General features: G+C 42.3%; 1 protein-coding gene across 2 annotated transcripts in view; it reads left to right on the forward strand.

The window, feature by feature from the left end:
- Positions 1-25,935, forward strand: part of ctnna2 (catenin (cadherin-associated protein), alpha 2) — a 1,403,856-nt gene that overhangs the window by 1,157,351 nt on the left and 220,570 nt on the right. For both annotated transcript variants that reach the window (XM_055644902.1, XM_055644985.1), the window contains exon 14: positions 5,860-5,973. In XM_055644902.1, coding sequence (XP_055500877.1) covers positions 5,860-5,973 — 114 coding nt within the window. The remainder of the gene's footprint in view (positions 1-5,859; positions 5,974-25,935) is intronic.

Raw genomic sequence — 25,935 nt, forward strand, 5'->3', positions numbered from 1 at the left:
TAGTCGTAGGAGGTTGTGCACATAGTCCTGGAAGGTCGTAGGAGGTCGTAGGTCACCGCAACATTTTTTTTTAAGGTCGCCAGAGGTCGCGGTGGAGGTCACCCAAGTGTGACAGGGGCCTGATTAAGACTGAGGCTCAAGGTCAATTTCAGATAACCAACCTTTCATATTTGTGTCAGAATTGATCAGGTGTGGCAGAAGGCCCCCTCCATACAAGCGACCTGAACTGCGGGGTATTTCTATCATTTTGTTTTATTTTCTGTTTCCGCAACAACTGTATCCTCCATCTCATGGCTCCAGTTGTTTTTCTGCTCAAACCTTCATCGTCCACGCTCTGCTTACGCATCCTTCCTTTGGAAATGTCCTCTTCCCAATGACTTGATAGAGCAATAGAGGGAAGGCTTTATCTTCACGCTAATCGTAGTCTTCATGCGAAGGAAGTCAAACAGGGGGTAGGACATACAGAGTGTTAGAATGTGTTATTTAATAACGCTCAGAGCCCAAGTGGTGGGTTTCAAGAGTTCACAGGTTACATATTCAGACAAGTGAAGACAAATCCACCAAGACAAATCTAAATCTAAGTCTGAAGAAGGGTCTTGACCCGAAACGTCACCCATTCCTTCTCTCCTTAGATGCTGCCTGTCCTGCTCAGTTCCTCCAGCATTTTGTGTCTACCTTCAATCTAAATCTAATCGACGCCACTGTACAATCTTATTTAATCTGTACAATAATTTCACTATATTTCTCTGCTTTTCTTCGCAAGGCTTAAACCCACACATCCGGGTTATGTCCCTTATTAATCCTGAACCAAGGAGACCAAGGTGGCATTACTTTTGTTACCATTGTTCAAATAAGGGGTTGTTGTTCACATCACTGGCTCATTACTCTCCCTTAAACACAATCAAACGCATTTGTGTCACTTGGACGAATTTATGGGCCTTAGGCAGTTTTTTAGGCGACTACAGGCGACTAAGCTGTCGCCACATGGTCGGCGGAGTGTCCCCTGTACGGTCGTGAGTATTCTCCCCAGTCGCCCAAAGAGTCGAAGCATTTTTCTGGTTGCCTCTGGATTTTGAAATGTTTAAAACATTTTGGCGGCAGTCGGCTTGATGCCAATGAGCGTAGCTTGACTTCTCCTGACGTAGGTGCTGTTGTAGGTTGTCGCCAGGTGACGTAGGTTGTTGCCAGTGCTGACTTCGGTGAATTCCAACCTACATCAACCGACGACTGGTTCCGGCGACTGAATTGTCTTAAGTTGTCTTCAGTTGTCGCCCACAGCGTGGTAGTTTGTCGTAGCTTGCAACGGGTGGATGTAGATTGTTGTAGGTGTGGTCGTAGGTGGACGTCCTAATGGGGCGCCGGTTGTTGGTAGCTTACTGTAGCTTGACGTCGACCAGGTGGTAGGTTGTTGTAGCTTGTCGTAGACATTATTGTAGACATTGTCGTGGGGAGGGAGGGGGGGGTCCATTCGCAGTTTTTTTCAGCGACCTTCTACGACCAGTCACCGAATATATCGCCTAAGTGGGCCAGGCCCTTTATCTATCACTAACTCCTTCTCTCCCCCTCTCTCCTTCATTGCAAAAGGATTTGAGTATAGGAGCAGGGAGGTTCTACTGCAGTTGTACAGGGTCTTGGTGAGACCACACCTGGAGTATTGCGTACAGATTTGGTCTCCAAATCTGAGGAAGGACATTATTGCCATAGAGGGAGTGCAGAGACGGTTCACCAGACTGATTCCTGGGATGTCAGGACTGTCTTATGAAGAAAGACTGGATAGACTTGGTTTATACTCTCTAGAATTTAGGAGATTGAGAGGGGATCTTATAGAAACTTACAAAATTCTTAAGGGGTTGGACAGGCTAGATGCAGGAAGATTATTCCCGATGTTGGGGAAGTCCAAGACAAGGGGTCACAGCTTAAGGATGGGGAAATCCTTTAAAACCGAGATGAGAAGAACTTTTTTCACACAGAGAGTGGTGAATCTCTGGAACTCTCTGCCACAGAGGGTAGTTGAGGCCAGTTCATTGGCTATATTTAAGAGGGAGTTAGATGTGGCCCTTGTGGCTAAGGGGGATCAGGGGGTGTGGAGAGAAGGCAGGTACGGGATACTGAGTTGGATGATCAGCCATGATCATATTGAATGGCGGTGCAGGCTCGAAGAGCCGAATGGCCTACTCCTGCACCTAATTTCTATGTTTCTATGTTTCTATGTTTTCCCCCTCTCTCCCCCTCTCTCCCCCCTTCTCTCCCTCGCCCCCCCCCCCCCCTCTCTGCGCTCTCTAAAAGACATACCGTAATTGTGCAGCCGTCTTTTACCTTCCTGTTCATCGCGGGTGTGAATTTCAGACAGTGCTCCCCTGCTTTCCCAGGCCCCCGCCGTTGCGATGTGTGTGTGTGTGTGTGTGTGTGTGTGTGTGTGTGGTGTGTGTGTGTGTGTGTGGGTGTGTGGGTGTGTGGGTGTGTGGGTGTGTGGGGGTGGGTGTGGGTGTGTGGGGGTGTGTGTGTGTGGGTGTGTGCAGGTGTGTGTGTGTGTGTGTGTGAGGTGTGTGTGTGTGTGGGTGTGTGTGTGGGTGTGTGTGTGTGCATATGTGTATGTGTGTGTGTGCGTGTGTGTGTGTGTGGGTGTGTTGGGGGTGTGTGTGTGTGGGGTGTGTGTGTGTGTGTGTGTGTGTGTGTGTGTGTGTGTGTGTGTGTGTGTGTGTGTGTGGGTGGGTGGTCGAGTGTGTGGTCGATCCGGCTCAAGGTTTTCCAGGCTAGTCCCCTCGAGCTTGAAGGTGGAAGACAGTCGCTGTAAAGTTGCTTTAGTGGGACAGGCCCTTAACCTTCCTGAAACAAAGTACACTTGGTTTATTTTTCATTTTTTCCTGCCCTGTTGGTGGAACATTGAGTTAATACGCTAATTCTGTTTCTCTATCCACGGCTTAATCTATTGAATATTTCCAGTATTGTATGTTCTCATTTTAGAGGCTTTGGAGTCATGCAAGATAGTGGGTTTGTGTGCCTTTATTTGGCTGTGTGGAAAAAAATGTAGCGTTTTCAACAACAGACACACATCGAGCAACTTAGAATAACTGTACGACAAACTTTAAAATAAAAAAAAACAGGAACATATTAGAGATAGTGTCAGTCATAATATTATATAGCACGGAAACAGGCCCTTTCTACTAACTCATCGATATTGCCAAGTTAATGGATATTTTGAAAGCAGAGATAGATAGATTCTTGATTAGTTCTGGTGTCAGAGGTTATGGAGAGAAGGCAAGAGAATGGGGTTAGGAGGGAGAGATAGATCAGCCATGATTGAATGGTGGAGTAGACTTGATGAGCTGAAAGGCCTAATTCTGCTCCGATCACTTATGAACTTAACCAAGTACCTGTCTGATCCAGTCCCATCTGCTTGTGTTTGGCACATATCCTTTGGAAACCTTTCCTCCCCACCCGCCTCCCTGCTAAAATTCTTCTCCTGGCTCTTCCCATCAGCATTGAATGAATATTGTAAATAAAAGGGACATTTTTGCTGTTTCTGTGATTAAAACCACAACATTCAAAACAATATTAAATAACACAGCTATTTATTAATGACACCGATTCAAAATAAGTTGTGCTGATCATTATTATTATCTCAGGATAATATTGCTTGATTATGAACTGAAGGAATGATGGGCTGGGAGGAGCAGTGGCAAGATGCTATGTTTGCCGGTGATGTTCCCTTACAGAGAGATGAGAAACATATCTCCTTTTCAGAAGGAATTAGCACAAAAATCTAGATCATTTTTAAGAATAAATTCATAATATCAAATTGATAGGTAAAAATAGAAACACAAGAGACTGCAGATGCTCTAATCTGGAGCATAAAAACAAACATACCGGAGCAACTCGGCAGGTCTGTCAGTATCTGAGGAGGCAGAGAGATGGTCAACATTTTGAATTAATACCCAGTGCCAGAATCAGCCCCGAAGCAGGATCTTCTGCCATCCTCATCTGCCATCCGTCTGCCTCAATAATTATTGCCTGACCCGCTGAGTTTAGTTTAGTTTTGATATACAGCACGGAAACAGGCCCTTCGGCTCACTGGGTCCGCGCCGACCAGCGATCCCCGAATATTAACACTATCCTACACACACCAAGAACAATTTTTACATTTACCAAGCCAATTTACCTACATACCTGTAAGTCTTTGGAGTGTTGGAGAAAACTGAAGGTCTCGGAGAAAACCAACAGAAAGAATGTACAAACTCTGTACAGACACCACCCATAGATCAAACGCTATAAGGCAGCAATTCTACCGCTGCGCCACTGTGCTGTCCTTCTGCAGTTTCTATTTTTGAAAAGTAAACATCATTGGTCATAAGGTCATATGGTCATGTGATTGAAGAATTAGGCCATTTCACCCTTCAAGTCTACTCCGCCATTCAATCATGGCTAATCTATCTCTCCCTCCTAACCGTATTCTCCTGCCTTCTCCTCACCTGTGGTGCCTTACCTCAGGCAAAAGGTAAGTAAGGATTAGAATATATTACTCTGATACGGATACAAAAGCAGCTGTTAAATTTGGAGATGAATATTAAGTCTGAGGACCATGACCTGTGGACACGGCCAATAATATGACGTATACTATTGTAGCCTGTTAAATAACAGAGAGTTGTGGAGGTAGTACAGACCATGACCCAAACCAACCTCTCTTTTATAGACTCCATCTACACTTCACATTGCCTCAGCAAGGCCACCAGCATAATCAAAGACCAGTCTCTCCCCGTTCACTCCCTCTTCTCCCCTCATCCATCAGGCAAGAGGTGCAAATGTTGAAAACCCATACCTCCAGATTCAGAGACAGTTTCTTCCCAGCTGATAGCAGGTGATGAACTAAGGTCAAAAGGTTGTAAGTGATAGAAGCATATTTAAGCTATTTGGCCTGTCATGTTTACTCCGCCATTCAATCATGGCTGATCCATCTCTCCCTCTTAACCCCATTCTCCTGCCTTCTCCCTATAACACGTGTACTAATCAAGAATTTATTTATCTCTGCCTTAAAAATATCCATTGATGGCATCCCCAGCCTTCTGTGGCAACTGTGCTCTCACCAGCTAGAGAGCGGTTCTGACCTCCCATCTACCTCATTGAAACCTTCGAAATATTTTGATGGACTTTATTGGAATTTATCTTGCACTAAACATAATACCCTTTATCCTGTATCTGTACACTGTGGACTGCTTGATTGTAATCATATATAATTTTTTTCGCTGACTGCATAGCACTTAACAAAAAGCTTTTAATTGTACCTCGGTACACGTGGCAGTAATAAAATAAACCACATCAAACTAAGTGAACAAACCAGCAACCGAAAAACCTGACAAGATGAGTAAATGTTTGGCCCTCAGACTATTCTTCAATATTATTCTGATGGTTATGTTGGAATTGCCATAAAAAAAGAGATTCAAGTAAAATAAATGAGACCACTTTTCTTGGAGACATCCAGATTCTGCAATTAAATGACCTCCAGCAGGAACACTCATTAGATGAAGCAGCATTAGAAAGCAGTGTGTCAGGCACTCATAGCCCCAGGAGCAGATGGATTTACAGTGCAATAGTACATGGGATTTTTATTGAAATTGGACTTGTTATTAATTAGAGCACACTCAGAAATGGTCTAATGCAAAACCCTGTCTAACAGCGCTGGGATTAGCCCTGGTCTCAATTCTAGTTAAGAAATATGACCACCCTTTGCAAACGTTACAGCTGCGGCTTTGTTCGGTGGTTTTAATGTGAGTTGTAAAATCACCTGTACGCTTGACAGGGAGGGAAGGAGAGCAAAGATGGTGCTAACCTCTTTTAATTATTTTACCCTTTGTTCCTCTTCAGACTCCAGAAGAACTGGAGGATGATTCCGACTTTGAGCAAGAAGACTACGACGTGCGCAGCCGGACAAGTGTTCAGACCGAGGACGATCAGCTTATTGCGGGGCAAAGCGCGAGGGTGAGTGTCGGAGCTAGTTCACTTTTGCTTCCCAAGTGGAATAAATTCAAACTTGAAGAGAAAACTGTCTTTGTCAGGAATATGACCAACTTTAACAAAATGTAGCAATGTTATAAAATGTTGAGATTTTAAAAGTCTGCAATTTATCCCACCAAATTAAGCATAAAAATAAGTTTAATTTGACACCTAATTCACTTTCATATCTTCAGTATTAAAAATGTTATGGCCATTTTCATACTCTGAAATTAGCATCTGGTTCCCTATTGTTTTTCCAGTGACTTAACTCAAAAGCTGTGATCGAGGACAGTCAAAAGCCCATATCTTTCTTAAAAATTAAGAGAACTGAATTAAATTTTCAGTTATTATAGATTGAAGCATTCTGAAATAAATATGAAACAATCTTACTTGGATGACCTGAAATTAAAGCATATAATTAGTTAATTACCTAATTGCAGCTAATTACAAAATTCAATTACTAGATCTAAACATCTATCAATTTCTTAAGAAAATGTTAACATTTTTAAATAGCCTAAGTGTCCAAATAACATTCACACAAGAATTCACAATATAACATGATTTTTAAATCTCATTGTCATGAATTTAGTGTAATTCCCGTAAATTAATGGGCATTTTAATCATCTTGCAAGTGTGTTTTTGTGGAACGCGATCAATTGGAACGTTGCGGTTTGCGGTGAATTTAAACCCCATATCGACAGGAAAAACACTGCCAATTCATATGGGGCCCAAATCACATTTTCGCAACGTGACATTTTGATTAAAGTAATCCTAAGAAACAAGTTTATATGTAAAATAAACGACTTACCTTGTTTTGTCCCGTACGTGAGATCCGTTCCGTTGACGGCATTAGAAGTAGCTTTTTATTTTACTCCAGCGCTGAAATTGTCCCGCGTTTTTTTTTTTTAATTCTGCGAATGGCAGTCAGAACGAATTTTCAGCATCAGGTAGAAGCCCGAGAAAATATATCTCGGACGGGCAGGAGAAAACGGCATTTTAATTCCACCACACCCCCCCCCCCAAAGGCGCCAAAGTCGGGCACACGGCCAGTGACAGAACTGCAGCACCGTTGAAGGTAAGTTTTGTAACATACCTGCAAAATGGATGCCAATGAACATTAAGTAGGTCGTTGATTGCTACGTTATGTAGCAGACTGTTCTGTACTGTAGATCAGCCCAAGGCAGCAAATGTGTGGCTATGGAGCCATACAGCATGGGAACAGGACCTTTAGCCCAACTTCTATGCAGAACAAGAAGCCCCATCTAATCTAGTCCCATCCCTTTAAATCTTTCCTATCCATGTACTGTCCAAACGTTTTTTAAATGTTCCTAAAGTATCTGCCTCAACTATGTCTTGTGGCAGTTTGTTCCATTATACCCCCCACCCTCTGAGTGAGTTGCATACCATTCTATACAAAGATGCTGATTTACAAAAAAAAAGACACAAAGTGCTGGAGTAACTCAGCAGATCAGGCAGCATCCCTGGAAGACATGGATAGAGAACATGAACAGGCCCTTCGGCCCAACTAGCCCACACCGGCCAACAATGTCCCTGCTACACAAGTTCCACATGCCTGTGCTCAGTCCATATCCCTGCAAACCTGTCCTATCCATGTACCTGTTTACCTGTTTCTTAAATGATGGGATAGTCCCAGTCTCAACTACCTCCTCTGGCAGCTTGTTCCATACACCTACCACCCTTTGTGTGAAAAAGGTACCCCTCAGATTCCTATTAAACAGTCCAAGTTTGCCCAACCTTTCCTTACAGCTAATACCCCTAATCCAGGCAACATATTGGGAAATACATAGGCAACATCTACTGAAAGAGAAATGTTATTAACATTTCAGTTCAGTCACATTTTGGTTCTGATGGGAAATCATTGATATAAAACGTTAATCTTGTTGCTGTCTCCATGGAAACTGCCTGGCCTGAAGAATATTCTGTGTACATTTCAAATTTCCAACATCTATATTCATTTGCTTTTATATTTCATTTGTCTTATTTCCCTTTCTTTCCTCATTTACCACTGACTGTACATTAAGTTCATCTTTCCTACCATCTCCAAGAAATTGTCTCACGTATATTCCCACCGACGCTCAGAAAGACGTCTGCAGATTGTTGGTCTATACTGTGCTTCAGGCTGGAAGTAACCCAGGAGCAGCCTTTCGATAATTTTGCGATGAGGCTGTTCAAGACAAAAGAAAGTCTGCACTTTTGAATTGGATAAATAAATTTAATGTTGCTCCCGCATCACAGAACATACAGTGTGTCAGGACTACAAAAATCAATGACTTCTTTCATTGATCCCTGCTGCCATCAGGGTCAGTATGGCAGATATCAGATTATATATTTCAATAAAATGGCAGATGGATGGAATTTCAACTGAACTGCACTATTTCACCAATGTTAGCTAGATTACAGCTTTCCGAAACTTGTATCTCACCTCTTTTAGAGGAGTATGTTTTTTTCATGTGTTTGGGTGAATTTCCAGCATTTGAGTTTGAGTTTTGTTTTTTGCCACATGTGCCGAGGTTCAGTGTTACGGTTTTGTTGCATGCCAACCAGTCAGCGGGAAGACAATACATGATTACAATCGAGCCATCGCAGTGTACAAGATATATGGTAAAGGAAATAACGTGAAAAACGTTTAGTGTAAGATAAAGCCAGTAACGTCCGATCAAAGATAGTTCAATGGTCTCCAATGAGGTAGATAGTTGTTCAGGACTGTTCCCAAGTTGTTTGCAGGATGGTTCAGTTGCTTGATAACATTTGATGCAGACCCTATGAGAAAGTGGCTGTGACTTAGCTGAGAACAAGTAGCTTCATGTATACATCATGCATGAAGCCTGGGTATTTTTAAGGTTGATTGAGAAAGAGAGACGTGTAATAAATGTGGTGAGCATTTGATGCACCAGTACCCACAATGCGAAAGAGAAAGATATCACAAGTGAAATCAGTCCCATTGGTCAGCAAACTTGAACAAACATGCGAAACACAAAGTGCTGGAAGAACTCAACGAGTCAGGCAGCATCTGTGGAGGGAAATCGTCTAATGACGTTTTGTGTTGGGACTCTTTCTTCAGATGATTTGAGAATCAGAGGGCACGTAAGTTCATAAGTTCTTGTAGCAGAATTAGGCCATTCGGCCCATCAAGTCTACTCTGCCATTCAATCATGCCTGGTCCATCTCTCCCTAACAACTTTATTTTCCAGCCTTCTCCCCGTAACCGCAATTCATGAAAGTTTACACTTAAAAAATATATATTATTCCAGTAAAATGCTCCATTATAGAAACATTTAGTACAGAAGAACAACTTCCTCCACTTATGGTCAGGTATGATGGATTGTCAATCTAATATAATGGCAGGGAGGCTGAGAGAAGGGCAAGGGAACTTTTACGAGTTGAGTTGGAATGTGAAATGCATTTCCATGGAGTGGAGGAGGCAGAGTACATGATAACTATTTGAAGAAGAGAGAAAGAAATACTGAAAGAGAAGGGATTAGGATTTTTTGAGTCAGAGACAAATAGCACGTAGACAGTGTTGAAGGCGATTGGTAATAAAGCAGATGACAAGAGGAGAATGCAACAGTTCTATGTTGTTTTATGCAACAGTTGGTGACGGTTTTTATAGGGTGGCATAAATAGATGTAACAAAACTCAGTGAAGGCGAGTTTGAAGAAGGGTTCCGACTCAAATCGTCATCTGTCCATTCCCTCCACAGTGATAAGGTGGCAGACGTAGATGCAATGAAAGTCATCCAAGGTAAATTGAATGCAGCTAAAGGGGAAAGAAATAGCAGAAGTCTGAGTCTACGTTCAAGAGAATTGGCACAAATACTATAGGCCAAGCTTTCAACTCTTGCGATGAACAATCTGTGTAAGATTGAAAACTTACAACATGATTATAAAATAAAGACTTGGCCAAGATTAAATGGAAGGCAAAGCTAGCAAACTGAACTTCGACCAGTAATGAGAGATAGTTAAAAAGAAAGAGCAGTGAAACGCATTTTGGGAGAGCACTGATATAATTTTCCAGATAACAGTGGATTGAAGCAGTCAGAGAGAAGTGAAAGTCAGCAAATATTATCTGAATCTTCAAAAAATGGAGCAGGCACATTCTTGGAAATTATACACCAAGATTGTGCAAAACACTGCACTCTTCTTTTCAGAATGCACTTACCTGGAGGGATGGAATAGTGGAGGGATAAGGATCATTTGCAGGCTGATGGGATTAGTTTGCCTTGGCATTGTATTCGACACAGTTAGTTTAGTTTATTGTCACATGTACCGAGGTACAGTGTAAAGCTTTTGTTACGTGCAACCCAGTCAGCATAACGACAGTACGTGATTACAATCAATCGATTTATTGATACCATAGATACATGATAAAGGAATAACGTTTAGTGTAAGGTAATCCCAGCAAAGACCAATCAAGGACAGTCCGAGGGTCACCAATGAGGTTGATAGTAGTTCAGGACTGCTCTCTGGTTGTGGTAAGATGATTCAGTTGCCTGATAACAGCTGGGAAGAAACTGTCCCTGAATCTGGATGTGTGCGTCTTCAGTCTTCAATACCTTTTGCCTGATGAGAGAGAGGAGAAGAGGAAGTGGACTTGTACTTGATTATGATGCTGGCCTTGCCGAGGCAGCGTGAGGTATAAATGGAGTCAATAGAAGGGAAGTTGGTTTGTGTGATGGTCTGGGCTGCATCCACAATGTGTTGCAATTCCTTGTGGTCTTGGATGGAGCTGTTCCCAAAGGACCTATACCTATGCTGCACTTTTCTATTTTCTATGTTCTATCTAGTCCTTTGTTTCAATCTCAACATTAGGGTTTCAACCTATAATTTTCAACTTTAGGGTGGCACGGTGGCACAGGAGTAGAGTTGCTGCCTTACAGCGCCAGAGACCCTGGTTCGATCTTGACTATGGGTTTTATCTGCATAGAGTTTGAACGTTCTCCCCGTGATCTGCAGGAGCTTTTCCTCAGTGCTCTGGTTTCCATCCACACTCCAAAGCACAAAGTAGGTTAATTGGCTTCGGTAAAATTGTAAATTATCCCTAGTGTGTAGGATAGTGCTAATGTGTGGGGATTGCTGGTCGGCGCGGACGCGGTGGGCCATAGGGTCTGTTTCCACGCTGTATCTCTAAACTAAACTAAACTAAAGTCCCATTGTAGAAAATCAAGAGCACATCTGCTGATAATTGTGCAACCCAATAACTTAAGTAAATTGATAATTGTGCTCAATGCATTTACAATCTATTGACAGTGGCTGCTAATAAGCAAGGTTCTACGCCAGGGCAATCATTTCAGAAATCAGGCCATTAGAATTCATAATCCAAAATAATATCCCTAAGCATGTGAACAAATAGCAAGATAATTGAATCCATTAGAACCTTGCTTGTTAGCAGTTGTCATCAATACACTTTGAGTACGTTCTGCTCAATTACTTCTGGATGAAGTCTAGTTTAATTTAGTTTAGTTTCGTTTGGAGCTAGAGCATGGAAACAGTCTTTTCAGCCCACCGAGTCTACGCTGCACACCGATCACCCGTTCACACAAGTTCTACCTTATCCCGCTTTTGCGTCCACTCCCTACATATAGTATAAGTGATTTACAGAGACCAATTAACCTACAAACCCACACGTCCTGGGCATGTGGGAGGAGATCAGTGCACCCGGAGGAAAAACCCACGCAGTCACAGGGAGTGCAAACTCCACACAGATGGCACCCAAGGTCATGATCAAACCAGGGTCTCTGGTACTATGAGGACTGTGCTGCCCCAAAGATACCTGATCAGTTTCATTGAGATATAGGGACAAATAGCACAGAAACAAGTCCCCCAGCCCAATGAATTTGCATTATCCGCCGCCCATTGACGCTAAACCTCCATGGGTCCCTTGTTTGTGTTTACTTTACTTTACTTTAGACTTTAGAGATACAGCATGGAAATTAAAGCCAAGGTCTGAAGAAGGGTCTTGACCCGAAATGTCACTCATTCCTTCTCTCCAGAGATGCTGCCTGTCCCACTGAATTTCACCAGTATTTTGTGTATTTTTGTCAGAAAACAAATCCTTTTCAGGCAGGACAATGTAAATGTTGACAATTGTACACAAACTATCAAGAGCAATGGGATACAAAGTGAAATGGAATGCTAAGTGGATCACTGGTCTGCATCTGCTTTGATCTCATTTCAGGTTAACATTACCAACTATGCTTATTAAATATGTTTTTTTATCCCTAGTAATTCATACACATTGTTTCCATGTAAATATAATTTGCACACTAAATCGTTGATATTTAGTAGCATCCATGGGGGAAGTTAATATTACTAGGGCCCCTTCCTTTTCATAATTTCACAAACTGTATTTTAAGCTCTGTGGACCAGCAGAAAGTGTCCGTTTTAAGTCAATGTTAAGTGCTTGTAAAAAGCTACTTCAAGCCAGCAACTTAATCCGTTAATTTTATCTCAGAGTTTTTCCTCAAATCTCACTGAACGTAAACCGGATACGGTTAAAATTTGTGGCACACCTGAAAAAATCAAGGGTGTGAATGCAAAAGTCATTGAGAACAATCCCCAACATAAAACCTCAGTCAATTTAAAAGCTCCTGAACAGCTGCCACTGCCTTTATCATATAAACATAGGAAAATAGGTGCAGGAGTAGGCCATTCAGCTCTTTGAACCAGCACAGCCATTAAATATGATCATGGCTAATCATCTAAAATCAGTACCCCATTCCTGCTTTTTCCCCGTATCCCTTGATTCCTTTAGCCCTAAGAGCTAAATCTCACTTTCTTTTGAAAACATCCAGCAAATTGGCCTCCACTGCCTTCTGTGGCAGAGATTCACAGATTCACAACTATCTGGGTAAAAAAGGGCTTTCCTCATCTCAGTCCTAAATGGCCTTCCCCTTATTCTTAAATTGTGACCCCCTGGTTCTGGACCCCCAACATCGGGAACATTTTTCCTGCATCTAGCCTGTCCAATCCTTTAAGAATTTTATGTTTCTATATGAATCCCCCTCATCCTTCTACATTCCAGTGAATGCAAACCTAGATGACCCATTCTTTCATCAATGTATCTCCAAAATAAACTTTTAATAAAGGGGCTAATTCAAATACATTATATTAGTGAAATATACTGTAGAGCAGTGCGCAGGGGTGGATGGAAGGTGACCCCAAACAGCTGCATGAACTGTCTAACATACCATATAACCATATAACCATATAACCATATAACAATTACAGCACGGAAACAGGCCATCTCGGCCCTACAAGTCCGTGCTGAACACTTTTTTTTCCCATAGTCCCACCTACCTGCACTCAGACCATAACCCTCCATTCCTTTCCCTAAAATGATAAAATCGAACCTGCCTCCACCACTTCCACTGGAAGCTCATTCCACACAGCTACCACCATCTGATTAAAGAAGTTCCCCGTCATGTTACCCCTAAACTTCTGTCCCTTAATACCCACTTCATTTGACATGGTTTATCCAACCCCTTTGTACTTTAAGTTTCCAATTGTGGATGCTGCCCAGACTGTCACACTAACCTCCCTTCCATTGACTCAATTTATACCTCACTCTGCCTCGGCAAGGCCAGCAGCATAATCAAGAACCAGTCGCAGCAGAGGCACTCCCTCTTCTCCCCTCTACCCTCAGGCAAAAGGTATAGAAGTGTGAAAAAACAAACCTTCAGATTCAGGGACAGCCTCTTTGCAGCTGGTATCAGACAACTGAACCATCCAACCACAACCAGAGAGCAGTTCTGAACTACCTTCCACCTCATTTGGAGACTCTCGGACAATATTTGATCGGACTTTACTGGCTTTATCTTGCACTAAATGTTATACCCATATCAAGTAGGATTGATTGTAATCATGTATTGTCTTTCCACTGACTGGTTGGAACGCAACAAAAGCTTTTCTCTGTGCCTCGGTACATGTGACAATAAACAAAACTTCTACAACTAGTACAATGTTAAAGGAAATGGTGTTGGGTAGACTGATGGGACAGAATGCTGATAAATCCCCGGGGCCTGATGGTCTGCATCCCAGGGTACTTGAGGAAGTGGCTCTAGAAATTGTGCACGCATTGGTGATCATTTTCCAACGTTATATAGATTCAGGATGTGTTCCTGTAGATTGCAGAGTAGCTAATGTTATCCCACTATCCCCTGACTCTGCTATTTTTAAGAGCCCTATCTAGCAGAGAATTCCACAGACTCACCACTCTCTGTGAGAAAAAGTGTTTCCTCCTCTCTGTTCTAAATGGCTTACTCCTTATTCTTAAACTGTGGCTCCAGGTTCTGGATTCCCCCAACATCGAGAACATGTTTCCTGCCTCTAGCGTGTCCAAGCCCTTAACAATCTTTCAATGAGAACACCTCTAATCCTTCTAAACTCCAGAGTGTACAAGCCCAGCTGCTCCATACTCTCAGCATATGATAGTCCCGCCATCCCGGAAATTAACCTTGTAACATAGGAGATTAGTGGACAAAATTAGGGCACATGGTATTGGTGGTAGAGTGCTGACATGGATAGAAAATTGGTTGGCAAACAGGAAACAAGAGTAGGGATTAATGGGTCCCTTTCAGAATGGCAGGCATTGACTAGTGGGGTACCGCACAGCTTGGTGCTGGGACCGCAGCTATTTACAATATACATCAATGATTTTGATGAAGGGATTCAAAGTAACATTTGCAAATTTGCAGATGACACAAAGCTGGGTGGCAGTGTGAACTGTGAGGAGGATGCTATGAGAATGCAGTGTGACTTGGACAAGTTAGGTGAGTGGGCAGATGCATGGCAGATGCAGTTTAATGTGGATAAATGTGAGGTTGTCTACTTTGGTAGCAAAATCAGGAAGGCAGATTATTATCCAAATGGTGTCATGTTGGGAAAAGGGAAAGCACAACAGGATCTGGGGGTCGTTGTTCATCAGTCAATGAAAATAAGCATGCAGGTACAGCAGGCAGTGAAGAAAACGAATGGCATGTTGGCTTTTATAACAAGAGGAGTATAGGAACAAAGAGGTCCTTCTGCAGTTGTAGAGGGCCCTAGTGAGACCACAACTGGAGTATTGTGTGCTGTTTTGGTCCCCTAATTCGAGGAAGGACATTGTTGCTATTGAGGGTGTGCAGCATAGGTTTACAAGGTTAATTCCTGGGATGGGAGGACTGTCATATGCTGAGAGGTTGGCTGGGCCTGTATACTCTGGAGTTTAGAAGGATGAGAGGATATCTAATGCAAACATATAAGATTATTTAGGATTTGGACACGCTAGAGGCAGGAAACATGTTCCCGATGTTGGGGGAGTTCAGATACAGGAACCACAGATTAACAATAAGGGGTAAGCCATTTAGAACGGAGACAAGGAAACAGTCTTTCTCACAAAGATAAAGATAGCAGAGTCAGGGGATATGGAGAGAAGGCAGGAACGGGGTACTGATTGTGGATGATCAGCCATGATCATGAATGGCGGTGCTGGCTCGAAGGGCCGAATGGCCTACTCCTGCACCTATTGTCTATTGTCTATAGTTATATAAATCTTCCATGACTTCAGGTCATTCATAATACCTTAAAGTGAATGGCATAGATTTAAGTTTATTCTGCATTGTAATTTGGAAAATGTGGTATCTACTTTGCAGAGCAATTTGACAAAAGAAAATAGCCTGATTATATTTAGTTTAGTGAAGCAAATTGGTTGTTTAAATATTGGCCAGGGTTTTAGGCAAGAATAATACACATAAGAAATTGGCCATTCACCCCAACAGGTCCTGCCAAACAAGATGCCCCATCTAAGCTCATCCTATTTCCCTGATTTTGGCCCATATCACTCCAAATCTTTCCTATCTATAAGCAAAATTAGAGCACATGGTATTGGGGGTATGGTAGTGACATGGATATAGAACTGGTTGGCAGACAGGAAACGCAGAGTAAGAATTAACAGGTCCTTTTCAGAATGGCAGGCAGTGACTAGTGGGGTGCCACAAGGCTCGGTGCTGGGACCCCAGATATTTACAATATTTATTAATGATTTAGATGAATGAATTATATGTGACATCTCCAAGTTTGCAGATGACACAACGCTGGGTGGCAATGTGAACTGCGATGAGGATGCTACAGTATGAGGCTGTAGGGTGACTTGGGTAGGTTGGGTGATTGGGTAGATGCATGGCAAATGCAGTATAATGTGGATAAATGTAAGGTTATCCACTTTAGTGGCAAGAACAAGAAGGCAGATTATTATCTGAATGGTGTCAGATTTGCAAAAGGAGTCGTGCAATGAGACCTGGGTGTCCTTGTACATCAGTCACTGAAAGTAAGCATGCAGGAACAGCAGGCAATGAAGAAAACTAATGGCATGTTGGCCTTCATTGTGGGAGGATTTGAGTTTAGGAGCAAGGACGCCCTACTGCAGTTGTACAGGGCCCTGCTGAGGCAGCACCTAGCCTCCTAATTTGAGGAAGGACATTATTGCTATTGAGGGAGTGCAGCGTAGGTTTACCAGGTTAATTCCAGGGATGGCAGGACTGACGTATGACGAAAGAATGGGTCGACGGGGCTTTTATTCACTGGAATTTAGAAGAATGAGAGGGGATCTTATAAATACATACACGATTATTAGCGGAGAGGACAGGTTAGAGGAAAAATGTTCCCGATGTAGGGGGAGTCTTCTTAAGGGGTTGGACAGGCTAGATGCAGGAAGATTGTTCCCGATGTTGGGGAAGTCCAGAACAAGGGGTCACAATTTAAGGATAAGGGGGAAATCTTTTAGGACCGAGATGAGGAAAACGTTTTTTCACACATAGAGTGGTGAATCTCTGGAATTCTCTGCCACAGAAGGTAGTTGAGGCCAGTTCATTGGCTATATTTAAGAGGGAATTAGATGTGGCCCTTGTGGCTAAAGGGATCAGGGGATATGGAGAGAAGGCAGGTACTGGATATTGAGTTGGATGATCAGCCATGATCATATTGAATGGCGGTGCAGGCTCGAAGGGCCGAATGGCCTACTCCTGCACCTATTTTTTATGTTTCTATGTTTCTATGAGTCCAGAACTGAGGGCTCACAGTTTAAGAATAAGGGGTAGGCCATTTAGGATTGAGATGAGGAAAAACCTCTTCACCCAGAGAGTTGTGAATCTGTGGAATTCTCTGCCACAGAGGGCAGTGGAGGTTAATTCACTGGATGTTTTCAAGAGAGAGGTGGATTTAGCTTCTGGGGCTAAAGGAATCAAGGGGGAAAAGCAGGAACGGGGAACTGATTTTAGATGATCAGCCATGATCATATTGAATGATGGTGCTGGCTCGAGGGGCCGAATAGCCTATTCCTGCACCTATTTTTCTATGTTTTCTATGTTTCTATGTCAGCCTAAGTGTCTTTTAAATGCTGTTGTAGTTTCTACCTCAACGACCTCCCTCTGGCAGCTTGTATAATATACCCATGACCCTCTGGGTGAGATTAAACCATATGATATTTGAGCAGGTCAGTTAGATCAGACCACACATGGCTATTATTACAGCCACAAGTTTGCATGATCAAATGGCCAGCACATTTTGGGTTATATAGAGATACGGCGTGGAAACCTGCCGTTCAGCTCACCGAGCCCGTGCCAACCAGCGATCCCCGCACATTAACACTACCCTACACACATTAGGGACAATTTACATTTTATACCAAGTCAATTAACCCATGTCTTCGGAGTGAGGGAGGAAACCGAAGATCACGGGGAAAACCCGTTTGGTCACGGGGAGAATGGAAAAGCTCCATTCAGACAGCACCCGTAGTCGGCATTGAACCCGGGTCTCTGGCGGGCGCTGTCAGCGCCGTAAGGCAGCAACCGTAGCGCTGCTCCACCATGCCGGCCCTGTCCACATTATGATTGATTAGAGCTGGTTGGAAGGTTTTCCCGGCTTCTCTGCTGCAAGGTGGCATTTGCATTTGAGAAAGTTTGCCTGAAATAAACTGCCACTTTGATCAGTGAAACAAATCGTAAACTGTTCAAGTAAGAGAGAATAAAATAAAAGTGGAGTCAGATGCAAGAGATGTGTCACATTTAATTTAATGCAGTAATCCCAGCTCCACGGCAGGAGTCTGAATATTTGGTACATTTTGTTATGCAAAGTATACGCAGCAAGAATAATTCAGTGAAAATCAGCAATGATGAATGTTGTCTCGGAGACTGAGCAAGTATAAATTATACACTGTGCCTACAATGTTCAACCACAATGTGAATTGATAAAATGCCCTCAGCGCAAAAATGTTTGCTTTATTCATTTACAGGATGTAGGAGTTGCTGGGAAGGCTAGCACTCATTACCATCCATGAGTGAAACAGGTGGTGTGTCACTCTCCCTTGAAATGTTGGGATCTTTCTGATGAAATTACTCACACGGTACTGTTATCAAGGGAGTTCCAGAAGGGGATCAGTGACAATGAAAGATGTTTCTGATTTTTTCTCTTTTAGATTTGAGATGTGGGGTGGAAACATGCACTTCAACCCACTGAGTCCGCACAGACCAGCAATCCCCGCACATTAACACTATCCTACACACACGAAGGACAATTTACACTTATACCAAGCCAATGAACCTACACACCTGTACGTCTTTGAAGTGTGGGAGGAAACCGAAGATCTCGGAAAAAACCCACGCAGGTCATGGGGAGAACGTACCAACTCCGTACAGACAGCACCTGTAGTTAGGATCGAACCTGGATCTCTGAAATTGGCTGTTGAATTATGCCATTCAAGCCACTGTGGTGCATGTTGTGCATGGTATGGAGTCAAATTGTATGATGGAAAATTGTATGAAAATAGGTTGAAGGTGTACTCACACAGCAAAATAGACAATAGTCATTAGTTGCAGGAGTAGGCCCTTCAGCACTTCGAGCCAGCACCGCCATTCAATGTCTGATCATCCCCAATCAGTACCCCGTTCCTGCCTTCTTCCCATATCCGCTGACTCCGCTATTTTTAAGAGCCCTATCTAGCTCTATCTTGAAAGCATCCAGAGAACCGCCCTTTGAGGCAGAGAATTCCACAAATGAAGGATCATAGAATTATGCAGACTTTAACTTTAGAGATACAATGTGGAAACAGGCCCTTTGGCCCACTGAGTTCGTGCCGACCAGCGATCGCCTCATACACGAGCAGTGATAAATTTACAATTTGACCAAAGCCAATTAACTTACACACCTGTACGTCTTTGGAGTGAGTGTAGGGGGAAACTGGAGCACAAGGAGAAAACCCACGCAGTCACAGGGAGTTAGACAAAAATGCTGGAGAAACTCAGCAGGTGAGGCAACATCTATGGAGTGAAGAAATAGGCGACATTTTGGGTTGAGACCCTTCTTCGGACTCAGTCACAGGGAGAACGTATAAACTCCATACAGACATCACCCATAGTCAGGATTGAATCCCAGTTTCTGTAGGGCAGCAACTCTACCACTGTGCCGCCCCTGTTTTGCTGCCACACTTTGTCGTTGGCTGTACCCAGTGTCGTTGGTATAGATCACAGCAATCTTAATACAGTGATTTTACTTATTAGGATTATTACTTGTATGATGCTAATTCCTTATCAATATGAGGGTGTAAGAGAACACTTTTGAAGGAAATTAGGAAAGCAAAAGGAGCTAGTATAGAAAAGTAGAAGAGAATCGTAAAAGTATATTAAAAGCAAAAGGCTAACTAGGGAGAGTATAGATCCCTTTAATGATCAACATGGTAATGATTATGTAGAACCATGTGGAATGGATGAAGTCTTAAATGAATACTTCTTGTCTGAATGTACAATGGAGAAGGATTTAGAAACTAATGAGATCAGGGGAAGGAAAAGTAATATCCTGGACAAAATCAACATTATGAAGAAGGAAGTGTTAGAGGGAGGATATTGCCAGTGGTCGAGTAGAAATTTTTGTTACTTCGTTAGCTGAAACTGTGTTAATAGAAGACTGGGTGAAAGCCAAAATTGTACCTTGAGGCTGCGTGAAAAATCCAGGCTATTGCAACCTTATATCAGATTCACAAGAGAGTTGGTGAAGGAAGGAATTACACATGCTGGTTTACACCGAAGATAGACACAAAATGCTAGAATAACTCAGCAGGACAGGCAACACCTCTGGAGAGACTATGACCTAAGACTTTTGCCTCCATCACAGTGAGGAGATGCTGGGTGGACTCACTGTAGTGGATGTTAATATGTGTTTATTGTTGTTTTATTGTATGGTATTATATGTATGACTGCTGCAATTTCGTTCAGACTTCGGTCTGAATGACAATAAAAGGCTATCTATCTATCTCTGGAGAGAAGGAATGGGTGACGATTCGGGTCAGTCTGAAGAAGGGTGAGCTGATAGAAGTGTATATGATTATGAGGTTCATAGATGGGTACGATAGCCAAAGGCTTTCTCATGTTTGGGGTGTCTACAACTGGAGGACATGGATTTAAGATCAGAGGGAGGAGGTTTAAAAGCGATCCAAGGGGGTTGGTCTTTCACATAAAGAGTATTTGTTATAAGCTGCCAGAAGATGCAGTAGAGACAGGGACTTTAGTAACATTTAAAAGGCACCTTGACATGTTCTTCAATAAGCAAGACAGAGAAGGATATACAATTAATACAGACAAGTGGGATTAGTACAGATTGGCACGATAATTAGCACAGATAAGATGGGCCAAAGGGCCTGTTCCTGTACTGTACTACTCCATGACTCCATACCTGAATGCTGTCTAGGTCTTGCTATGTGCAGGTATATATTGCTTCATTTTTGTGACTGGTATTGAATGTTATGCAAACATCAGTGAATATTCTGTGTCTCAATCCTTTACAATGGAAGGAAGCTTATTAACAGACAATAGACAATAGATAATAGGTGCAGGAGTAGGCCATCCGGCCCTTCGAGCCAGCTCCGCCATTCAATGTGATCATGGCTGATCATCCACAATCAGGACCATCTGAAAATGGTAATGCAGCAACTGAAAATTATTAAACCCCGGATACTACTTTAAGGAGCTCATCCACTGGTGGACGAAGGAATTGCGGATGCTGGTTTAAACCGAAGATAGACAGAAAAACCTAGAAAATAGGTGCAGGAGTAGGCCTTTCGGCCCTTTGAGCCAGCACCCCCATTCAATGTGATCATGGCTGATCATCCAAAATCAATACCCCGTTCCGCTTTTTCTCCATATCCCTTGATTCCCTTAGCCCTGAGAGCTAAATCTAACTCTCTCTTTGTAGATTGATGATGCATGTAAACCAATCACACATAAGCCAGCATCACTAACTCCACCCCACTTTAACACTTATACTAACACCCGTTCCTGGCACTGCCAGTCTGAGCAGCTAGGATGCACTGACAACCTGGTGTCCCCAACGCTGTTAAGTTTCAGTGCTGATTAAAGATGTGTTTAAATCATACATGGTCTCTGGTGCCTGTTTACATGGTGTCAGAAGTGGGATGGAGTTTGGATTGGAACCATCTCTTGAAAATCATCTAGTGAATTGGCCTCCACGGCCTTCTGGCAGAGAATTCCACAGATTCACAACACTCTGGGTGAAAAGGTTATTCCACATCTCTGTCCTAAATGGCCAATCCCTTATTCTTAAACTGCGATCCCTGGTTCTGGACTCCCCCAACATCGGGACCATTTTTCCTGCAACAAATGTTTGGAATATTTTGCACTTCAAAGTTTCACTATTTCTCATTCCCACATGCAAGTAGAAGTTCCACATGCAGGTACCGCATGCATCTACCCTGTCCAATCCTCTAACAATTGTATATGTTTCTACAAGATACCCTCTCATCCTTCTAAATTCCAGTGAATGTAAGCCCAGTCAACCCATTCATTCATCATACGTCAGTCCCACCATCCTGGGATTTAACCTGGTGACCTACGCTGCACTCCCTCAATAGCAATAACGTCCTTCCTTAAATTAGGAGAGCAAAATTGCATTCAATACTCCAGGGCCCTGCACATTTGCAATAAGACCTCCTTTGTCTTAAACTCAAATTCTCTCGCAATGAAGGCCAATTGGCTTTCTTCACTGCCTGCAGTACCTGCATGCTTACTTTTAATGAGTGATGAACAAGCAAACCCAGGACTCGTTGCACCTCCCCTTCTCCTAATCTGACACCATTCACATAATGTTCTGCCTTTCTGTTCTTTCCACCAAAGTGAATAACCTCACATTTATCCACATTATACTGCATCTGCCATGCTCCGGCCCACTCACCCAACCTATCCAAGTCACCCTGCAGCCACATAGCATCCTCCTCCTCTCACTGCCACCCAGCTTTGTGTTAACCGCAAACTTAGAGACGTTACATTCAATTCCCTCGTCTCAATCGTCAATATATATTGTAAACTACTGGGGTCCCAGCTGGAGTAACTCAGCGGGACAGGCTGCATCTCTGGAGAGAAGGAATGAGTGACGTTTCTGGTTGAGACCCTTCTTCAGACTTCATCCACTGGTGTTCTTTGGCTAAAAGGGTCTCCTATGGTCACGAGCATCTTCCTTTCTCCAAGTTTGATTCAATCTGGAGGATATATTTTCTCTTTGAATTCCAATTACTTCAGTTTTACCCGGCCACAGTCAGTCAATCGATCTGGTGTTGAGAGCACTCACTGTCTATTCACCTCTTGACTTCAGCTCTTCAATTCATGTTTGGATAAAGGCTGTATTAAAGTCTGGAACCTATTAGATGAGAAGAACTTTTTTCACACAGAGAGTGGTGAATCTCTGGAACTCTCTGCCACAGAGGGTAGTCGAGGCCAGTTCATTGGCTATATTTAAAAGGGAGTTAGATGTGGCCCTTGTGGCTAAGGGGATCAGAGGGTATGGAGAGAAGGCAGGTATGGGATACTGAGTTGGATGATCAGCCATGATCATATTGAATGGCGGTGCAGGCTCGAAGGGCCGAATGGCCTACTCCTGCACCTAATTTCTATGTTTCTATTAGTTCTTACGAAATCCAGGTTAGAGTCATAGAGTCATAGAGCTATTGAGCCATGGAGCTCAGAAACAGGCCCTTCGGCCAAACTTGCCCATGATGACCAAGCTGCCCCATCCATGCTTGTCCCAGCTACCCTGATGTTTTTTAGCCTATATCCCTCTAAACCTTTCCTATCCATGTACCTGTCCAAATGTCTTTTGAATGTTGCTATACCGCCTGATTCAACTACCTCCTCTGGTAGCTTGTTCCATATCCCCACCACCCTCTGTAAATGGATTTCCCCTCAGGTTCCTATTAAGAGTCAATAGTGTTTTATTGTCATTTGTCCCAGATAGAACAATGAAATTCTTACTTGCAGCAGCACAAAAGAATATGTAAATATAGTACACTGTAAACAATATGATAAACGAGAGAGAAGAAAAAATATACATCACATATATATATAGGTATGTTACAAAACCTACCTGAATCGTGGCTGAGCATCTGCCCTGCCCCGTGCGCGCGATATTGGCGCTGTTTAGCGGGGGCGGGTTTAAAACGCGATTTTTACTAGGCTGTTCCAATCGAAAATGTTCAGCCTAGTAAATCATTAACGGAAAATCGCTGAAAGACCCCGTCGCAAAAGGTATTATTAGTTTTTATGGCCTTGTATAATATTTATAGTAGTTTAAAAATCACTCTCTCACTCCGCAACCTCTCGCAGCCCCAGGGTTTTATAAAGCAAACAATTAAAGGTATGTACCTTATTTTTACATTAAATGGGGCTTGTAAATAACCCTGTAATATAAAGTTTTCTATAGCGAGTAGTTCATTTTGGGCTCTTTATATCCCGCAGTATTTTTCTGGGCATTTGAGGGCACAAATCCAGCGCAATGTGAACGTTCTAAACCAGCGCGTTCACAGGAACCCACTAGAAAGCCGATTTAAATTGACTTTAATTTACAGCAAATGAACACTAAATTACTTCCATTTGGCCTATACATTGATGTAAATGAGATTCAAAAATCATGTTTTATTGTGAATTATTTGTGAATATTATTTGGACACTTGGGCTATTTAAAAATTTTAATCATTTATTAAGAAATGGATAGATGATTAGATCTAGTAATTGAAGTTTGAAATTAGCTACAATTGGTTAACTTATTATATGCTTTAATTTCAGGTCATCCAAGTAAGATTATTTTATATTTGTTTCAGAATGCTTCAATCTATGATAACTGAAAATTTCATTCAGTTCTCTTAATTTTTAAGAAGGTTATGGGATTTTGACTGTCCATGGTCACAGCTTTTTTGTTATGTCCATAGAAAATCAATAGGGAACAAGATGCTAATTTCCGAGTATGAAAATGGCCATAATTTTTTTATTACTTGAGATATGAAAGTGAATTGGGTGTCAAATTAAACTTATTGTTATGCTTTATCTGATGGGATAAATTGCAGACTTGATTTTTTAAATCTCAAAATGTTGTATATATATATACATACACACACACGTGCATACACAGATGTACACACAAAAAACAAACAATAATAGTGCAATAATAATGCAATAATAATAATAATAATAATAATAATAATAATAATAATAATAATAATAATAATGCATTGAAGTTCAGAGCTTATTTGTTGTCGTGTTTAATAGCCTGATGGCTATAGGGAAGAAGCTGTTCCTGATCCTGGACATTACAGTTTTCAGGCTCCTGTACCTTCTTCCCGATGGCAGTGGTGAAATGAGGCCAGGATGGTGTGGGTCTCTGATGATGCTGGCTGCCTTTTTTGAGGCAACAATTCCAATAAATCCCTTTGATGGTGGCGAGGTCAGAACTGGTGATGGACTGGGCAATGTTCACAGCGTTTTGCAGTCTTCTTATCTCCTGGGCATTCAAGTTGCTGAACCAGGTCGTGATGCAACCAGTCAATATGCTCTCTACCTTTAGAAGTTCAAGAGAAGCCTCTCTGACATACCAAATCTCCGTGATCTTCTCAGGAAGTAGTGTTGATGTGCTTTCTGTATAATTGCATTAGTGTGCTGGGTCCAGGAAAGATTTTCAGAAATATGCACGCCCAGAAATATCAAGTTTTTTAATCTCTCCACCATCATCCCATTGATAGAAACAGGATTGTGGGTTCTTACCCTTCCTCTTCCATAGCCCACAATGAGTTCACTGGTCTTACTGATACTGAGAGCCAGGTTGTTGTGCTGGCACCATTTGGTGAATCGGTCGATCTCACCTCTATACTCTGATTCATCACCATCTGTAAATCCTCCTTCGGCGAACTTGAAAATGGAGTTTCCACCGTGCCCGGCTACACAGTCGTGAGTATAGAGTGAGTAGAGCAGGGGGCTGAGCACACAGCCTTGAGGTGCTCCCGTAATGAATGTTAATGAGGAAGTAGTGTTTCTGCCAATTCGAACAGACTGTGGTCTGATGAGGAAGTCAAGGATCCAATTGCAGAGGGATGGACAGAGACACAGTTCCGTGAGCTTGGTAACCAGCTTGGATGGGATGATGATATTGAATGGCGAGCTGTAGTCTATAAACAACAGGCTTGACATATGTATTTTTATTGTCCCTATTAAATCTTTCCCCTCTCACCTTAAACACGTCCTCTTGTTCTAGATTCCCCTACTCTGGGTAAAAGACTATGCATTAGGATTAAGCATATTATTGATGGTACTTGTTGTAAACAATGACATCTTCAGTCACTTTACTAATGATTTAGAATGGTTTAGTGGAGCAATCTTTGGTTCCTTTGGATTGGAAATTTATGAATATCATTCATAGGAACTTAATTAATTGCACACAAAGGAGATAAACTTAGGTGAAAGTGGTTAGATTTAAGGAAGGTCTTAATGGAGGAGTGAGAGTGATGAAAGATTTTAGAGCGGAGTGGAAGAAAAAGGGTTATTGCAGGGTTGAAAAGAAGGGATACACAAGATTATAATTCAGAAGTATATTTCCAAATTCTCGTTAAATATATTCTTGCAGTTTA

Source organism: Leucoraja erinacea, chromosome 1 (assembly GCF_028641065.1).
Source record: "Leucoraja erinacea ecotype New England chromosome 1, Leri_hhj_1, whole genome shotgun sequence".
Lineage (NCBI taxonomy): Eukaryota > Metazoa > Chordata > Chondrichthyes > Rajiformes > Rajidae > Leucoraja > Leucoraja erinaceus.